A 7240-nucleotide genomic window follows, 5' to 3' on the forward strand; every position below is an offset into this window, starting at 1 on the left:
CATTTGCTTTAACAAGTGGAAGCCCAAGATGCATCATTTCATTAACACTAGTCTACAGCTACTTTGAAAATTACAGTATAGATGTAGTATTACACTAGAAATAACCAAAATTTTACAAAATATACAAAAAGATTATAAAGAAACACTTTATTAAAAATTATTATAGCTTAAAAACAATTTATCCCGAAGAAAACTTCACCAGAGAATGTTGAGAATCAAAAGTTTTATTTTTAAAAAAGGTTTAAACATGGTAGATGGCATTTCAAACCAACATTACACTACAAACCTAAATCCCTTTTTTTTTGGAAACTATCATTACTTTTATATTTTTTTATTCTCTTTCAAGAAAACAAGATTGGTAATTTGAATACATAACAGTAATAGGATATCGTAAGGATCAGTGAACACATGTTACTTTTAGTAGATTAACTTACATACAATAACAACGGACAGATTCTGAATCACCCTATACTATATCAAACTTTGAATAAACTTCATAATTCTCAATATGGCTCTGGTAAAATTTGGTTTCCCTCGGCCAATAATTCCTAAAATACATAAACCTTTTAGTATGGAGTTTTATTCATAATCATCGAACATATTAAGATGAAAAACATGGTTATGTTATGCACTGTGTAGTCTCAAAATTTAATTTACTCTCTGAAAAAACGTACACAAATACGTAAAAATGGCTGAAAAGTAACTGAACAGTCTGAACCATTTTTGTAGTAATACAAACACTCTTCCATAACTCATACAAAGATTAAAGTTTAATTTCTAGTTTTAGAGGATTTTCAAGCAAAGTCAGACGTCCGAGCTCTAATTCCTAGACTAAATGTTGTAAAGAGTTCCTGTAGCTTACCTATAACAAATCTTTCTGGTCTTGTTAATATTTAAACTGTTCACTTGTACTTATAACTGTTCACATCTTCCACTGAATTACAGAAACATGTCAGCAAGAAGGAAAGTACACAATTACATTAAATCTTGAAAATGAAATAACTCAAAATTGGAAAACATTTTCTATTTTTTTAAACATACGATTTAAAGAAAATCATAAAATTACTTTCAATCATCTCTTTTAAACATACACAAATATTACATGTACCTTGTTTTATACGATTAACTGAGGGTTTCTCCTTTTGAACTTTCTATGTACAGGTGATCAAATAATGTTTGAAATCCACCCTAATTGATAAGTTTCCACTGGACAGTAATTTGTGATTGTGAAAAGTTAGATCCAAAATACCAATTTTACATACGTCTGATTTGAAACATGTAAACGACTAGTTAAGAAGTATGTAAAGAAAAACTTGTGCAGTTAAATGTGATGTTATCACTTTTATCAGCTGTAAAAAAGTCTCAATGTTGGACAGTTCAGGCACTTAACATTACTGCATTTAACAAAAAATATCAAGAATATGATGATCTACAAATCATAGTAATTAGTCTGTTGAATGTAAAAATAAAACCAAATACACACACACCATGATATCTAGCTGATAAGTTTTACTATGGATTCTCTACTTCAATCCAATAGAATCCTACAGGTGGCAACTGGAACTAAAGATGCCCAGCTTATAGTATAAAACTACGTTAGATCACCCGAGTTGCCTGCTCATCAAGAACAGACTCCCCATATAAACTGTCACACTGATATACAGCCTTGCAGTACAGTAACCAGTCATTGTGCATTGTATACTTCCCAGTGTTCCCGCTACTTTTGCTGCAGCTGGGACGTATACTTCCCAGTGCTCCCGCTCCTCTTGCTGCGGCTGGGACGTATACTTCCTAGTGCTCCCGCTCCTTTTGCTGCAGCTGGGACGTATACGTCTCAGTGCTCCCGCTCCTTTTGCTGCGGCTGGGACGTATACTTCCCAGTGCTCCGACACCTTTTGCTATGACTGAAACGTATACTTCCCAGTGCTCCCACTCCTTTTGCTGCGGCTGGGACGTATACTTCCCAGTGCTCCCGCTCCTTTTGCTGTGGCTGGGACGTATACTTCCCAGTGCTCCCGCACCTTTTGCTGTGGGCTGGGACGTATACTTCCCAGTGCTCCGACACCTTTTGCTGTGGCTGGGACGTATATTTCCCAGTGCTCCCACACCTCTTGCTGCAGCTGGGACATATAATACCCAGTGCTCCGACACCTTTTGCTGTGGCTGGGACGTATAATACCCAGTGCTCCGACACCTTTTGCTGTGACTGAAACGTATATTTCCCAGTGCTCACGCTCCTTTTGCTGCGGCTGGGACGTATATTTCCCAGTGCTCCCACACCTCTTGCTGCAGCTGGGACGTATATTTCCCAGTGCGGTGAAAGTGTTAATAAAATCAAATACTTTACATTAATTGCACTATTCACCAGAGAATGACTATTTTTCCATACTTAATATACTAAGATACTTTATTTATTTATTTCTCTACAGTCACTACACTCCAAACTGCCTTATGCTCACGTCTCATGCTAAATATATCTATTATTATACATGTGATTTCTCAAAGTATCTCAGTTGCTATACATTCTTCATGGAGGGTAAAGCACAAATCCAAATGTTAGAGGTGAATATAAAACACACTGGTTGAAATCTTAGACACGCCACTGTAACAGTTGACATGAATAAAATATCGTGCATTTCATAATATTCAAACCATAGCATACAAAAAAAATGTTAATAATAATAGTTTCTGCTTACTTTACTAAGCCTTTTCTTTATTTCACTGACTTGAATTTCAAAGAATATTTTTACTATAGCTAAAAGTTAGAAATGTTGGAATATACATACTAATGTAACTACCGTAAAACTGTCTAATTTGTACACTTTTTTTTTGTGAAATGCTGGAAAAGTTATTTACACATTTTAATTTAGAGTAACTACAGCACCCTTTTATACTGCTCTATAATTCAGTAGGACTTAAACTAAAAACCTTACTGTCTAAGAACTTGTGTGTGTGTATGATGGGACACTAAATAGTTAAACACTTGTATACTGGATCAAGTTGCATGAACTAGTTATATACTTACGTGACCAACATTAAACTGATTCCCTTTTATTGGTATTCATTTATAATTAACTTGTTAGTGATTTATATTGTGAAGGATCAGGCTGTTGTGGTCCAACTTACAAAAGTTTCTGTGGCTGTTTCTGATACAGTAACATCCATTACAGATCCCAGATCATCCCTTGTTTGGATTTGATTGGTCAGAAATAGAAGGAGCACACAGTCCACATGTAATGGGCTGCTGGGGACTGTTTATTAATTTGTTAGGGAAGTAAGGGGTTTTTGTAGAAGTGAAGTCATGGTGGAAGGTTTGGTGTATGACCTCTGTTGTTTTTTTACAAAAGGGTTTAAAGAAGTTCCAATGATAAGGCTATTCTGCAAAACGTATCACATACTCAGTGTTAAACACCAAGTGAGCCAAAGTTATTCAATATCCAGGGATACTTTTAAAACAAACTTCAATACCAAATTCAAACATTTATACACTACAGACTAGAATATACTACACAAGAAAGACAACAACTTTACCACAGAAAAGTAAAGTATTAAAGAAAAAATGGAACAAAGTGTTATGGTACTTTAAAAAGTTACATCTTATATGTAAAGATAAAAGAGCATAAATTTACATCGCATCAAAATGAAAACGGTGAGCTTCCTGCAGCTTCTCACGCCGGTCTTCTCTTCTCTCCTTCCAGTGTAGTGCTCCGATGATTAAACCAATAAATCCACACGTTCCAAGAAGAGCTGCAAAAGTCAGAATAACTAGTCGGCTAGGAGTCACGAAAAGTTTATTAATCCATTTATCTGGCTTGTCTGATGGATGTGGGATTACCACCATCTGTGAATTCGGAATAATTTGAGTCCATACCCGTTTCTGTACTGCAGAATTTCTGTGTCCAGGAATTCCTACTGTTAGCTTGTCAATGAAGTTTGGTGTCTGTCCTAAACCAAATACGACGTATGGAAGCTGTAATGAGAAATGTGCAGACTGCGAAAGCTGTGCTGCACTACTGACCTGCGGTGATCCATTTGGTCGTGTGGTGTAATACTGAATAAGAGGACCAGGCTGGTTCGTTCCGTAAGGCACACGTTCACCGGGACAACTAACATAACAACGTCCATTTAACACCAGAACTTTTATGAAATAGGCATCATAATCAAATGTGTTTTGTAATGCATATAATTTCCACGAACCCTCACTTTTCCCAGAAATTATTAAATCCATAGTTCCATCCTCAAATATGTCATAGAAGGCTGGAAGTTGTGGATTCGGGATTTTACTTAAATCTCCCTGTTTCCAAATTATTTCTAATGTTCTTCCCAACAAACAACCTGAACAAGGAGTATTACGCAGAACAACAGTTTGTCTGACTTCTTTACCTTCTGACCGTCTCTTCAGCACAGTCACAAAATCTGGAAAACCATCCATATCAAAATCTGCAACTCTCAGAGTTAGAGAAAGAGTTAGGTTATCAAAAGGAGTTGAATCATCATCTGGTAAACTATAGCTCCACTGTATATCACCCTGCTTGAAGTCCCGTATCCAATATTGCCATTCATCATTGTCATTTAAAACCATAATACCTCCCAATTTACAAGAATGATCCTGACATACTGGAACAACATGTTCTAGTGATCCATCAAGATCAATATCAGTAAAAGATGACTGACCAAACTTTGATACATTTTGTGGATTTGGTACAGACTTCCAGTAGCTAAAGTTTCCTTCCACAGAACTTGTCCAGTATTCAAACTTTTTCTGTCCTGTTACCAATAAATCAGCTGCCATATCACCATTCAAGTCCAAAAATGCACAGGAGTGTGGAATCCGTAAAGGCTGATTAAGTGGATTGGCAGCTTCTTGCAGTGTAAAATTACTAGAAACACTTCCTAGCCAATAGTACCTTTTTCCATCTTCTCCTTCCCCAAACATATCTGCAATCATATCATTATTATAGTCCATGATCAGAGGTTGTCCTTTCATGGTAATTTTAATAGGTGTGTTACATTGTACAGTGTCAAAATTTCCCCACAACACTCTAATGCTAAGCTCTGGGTATAAGTCAGGAATTTTGACTGTTATTAGAATATCCATTTTGGAATCTCCATTAAAATCAGCTGGCATAACACTTGTGATGATCCCTTCATCAATGCTGCACACAATTCTTGACCTCCTCAAAAACGGTTTTATGGAATAAGAAATTAACACCTCGAAACTTTTTCCATTATTACTAATGACAAATACGTCAGTTAACTTGTCAGAATTGAAATCACCGTATGCAGCTAAAATTCCATAACGATCACTTTCTGACTGGAACACGTCAAATGAAATATCTTTAAGACAGTTGACCTGGGGTTGAATGTAAAAACTAATCATTATTACACTAAGTAAATTAATATGAAATAGTGTAAAATGACAAAAGATCGAGATTTTTTCTTTACCTTGGACATAACTCTCTTTCCACATTGCTAATGTTTATAACAACGTAACGAAAAAACAAAAAATAAGTTATACCTACTGCTGTGGGTGTAGGCCTAGCAACATTAAAGATAACGTAAATCTACTAGCCTAAAACTTTACCATTATTCCAGCCTTTAGCTACATCGTCACATTGACCGAGTCAATACGGTTACTTTCTTATTTTCTAAAGGCATTACGGTTTCAGTATTTCAATTCAAAGATTCAAACCAAACTCTTAAGATAAGTAAGAGTCAATTGTTCATTTTTTAGCACAACGATAACGGCGAATTATTTCTGAAATAATTATAATCTAACTATTAATACAAACAGTTAATGTTCATCCGAATTCTTACTTAATAAACCTGTGAGTGTGATAAATCATGACATAATTCATAAACAAATTCACTTCCTGTTTCCTAAAATAATGTAATGTTGTCATGGAAAGAAAGACGACTAGTATATAATTAAATTACAATGCGCCTCTCTTCGTATATTCTTAAATTCAAAAGAAAATAAGTAAAACTGTTGTTCATTATGCCCTCTCTTCCATTCCCGTTTATGCAAAATTTAGATGAATATTTTATACAAAAATTCAATGAAGGGTGTAAGTTCTGTTAAAACACATTCACAACTTTTAAATATAATGGTTGTAGTAATAATATATTTAAATATGTTTGTTTGAAGTTAAGCACAAAGCAACACAATGGGCTATCTGTGCTCTAACCATCACAGGTATCGAAACCCAGTTTCTAGCGTTGTAAGTCCGCAAACATCCTCTGTGCCATTAGATGGGGGTATTTAAATATGTAATGACAGTGGTTAAAGTGAAATAAGGAGGGAGTGATAGTGCCTTATCCACAAAGTCATTCCTTTCAGAAAAAAATTTAAAAATCACCTATCTAATACAACATTCTATTAAGCCTATATTTAAATAACGTTGTGTGATAAGGTAAAAGGTTCGCCACGTCCATCGCACCTACATTCACCCAATAGTGAATAGTTGGCCATAATTTTAATATTTTTCGCGTATAATCGTATTCTCCTTATTTTCGTGCCTCTACAACAATTTTCATTACTCAGCTCATTTTAGCCTCTTGTTCCATACAGCTAGGGAAGCCTCTCCTCGAATATTTTCTTAGACTGGGGATGTCCTCTCCCCCAGCTCACATTCACTTTAACTACTGTAGGATGGTCATTCAAGGGTTGGACAAAAAGGAAAACATAGTGGAAGAGGCTTAATAGCATGTGTTTCACCATTTGGGTGATAGAATTACCTTAGTTCTTTATATCAGTTCTAGAAAATTATGCTGAGGAATTAAGTTCCATTCCTCGATGATGCAGTTTGACATAAATCACGGCAATTCCGTTCAATAATAACGACGTGAAAACCTGATGGGACTTGTGAGATAATATCCATAATGTTATAATGTTTGATATTGTTCTTAGTGCAGAGAAGTTGGTCAGTTTGGGCCAATGTATCACCTGTTGATCGGGGTTCGTTAAACTGTTCTCTGTAAAAGTCAGCCAAGTCATACTTCATTCTATGCTACTTGACAGCTAATGTATAATAGATGTTACATATTGTTACGTCTCCGTTCGTTAGTTAATTTTCCGTAAATTCGTTCTGGCGAAACTTTAGTGACAGAAGTCCTCTCTTAAATAAAACTGGTTTATTCTTTCTGAATATAACTTTACGATACACTTGATTTGAACATTCGCGCTAAAACAAACGCTATAACAAATTTCAACAATACTCTCTGACTGCCGATCAATTAC

The 7240-nt window shown here is 35.5% G+C and overlaps 1 protein-coding gene across 10 annotated transcripts; it reads right to left on the reverse strand.

The window, feature by feature from the left end:
- Positions 1-6: 6 nt before the first annotated feature.
- On the reverse strand, positions 7-5907 carry LOC106471430 (T-cell immunomodulatory protein-like). 10 transcript variants are annotated; one of them, XM_022400042.1, is made up of 3 exons: positions 2195-5907; positions 1893-1935; positions 7-1763 (listed from the first exon to the last, which is right to left on the reverse strand). In XM_022400042.1, the coding sequence occupies exon 1, from the start codon at positions 5468-5470 to the stop codon at positions 3626-3628; it is 1845 nt and encodes a 614-aa protein (XP_022255750.1). In that variant the 5' UTR covers positions 5471-5907; the 3' UTR covers positions 7-1763; positions 1893-1935; positions 2195-3625. The 10 variants fall into 10 exon arrangements, with proteins under 10 accessions (XP_022255750.1, XP_022255746.1, XP_022255745.1 ...); XM_022400038.1 differs by having other exon boundaries at positions 1893-2151; XM_022400037.1 differs by having other exon boundaries at positions 7-1806; positions 1893-2151.
- Between the last annotated feature and the right edge of the window lie 1333 nt (positions 5908-7240).

Source organism: Limulus polyphemus, unplaced genomic scaffold, assembly GCF_000517525.1.
Source record: "Limulus polyphemus unplaced genomic scaffold, Limulus_polyphemus-2.1.2 Scaffold4619, whole genome shotgun sequence".
Classification (NCBI taxonomy): Eukaryota; Metazoa; Arthropoda; class Merostomata; order Xiphosura; family Limulidae; genus Limulus; species Limulus polyphemus.

Bases quoted from the DNA above. Each gene is read 5' to 3' on its own strand.
- LOC106471430 (XM_022400040.1), bottom strand. From the start codon at position 5,470: ATGTGGAAAGAGAGTTATGTCCAAGGTAAAGAAAAAATCTCGATCTTT.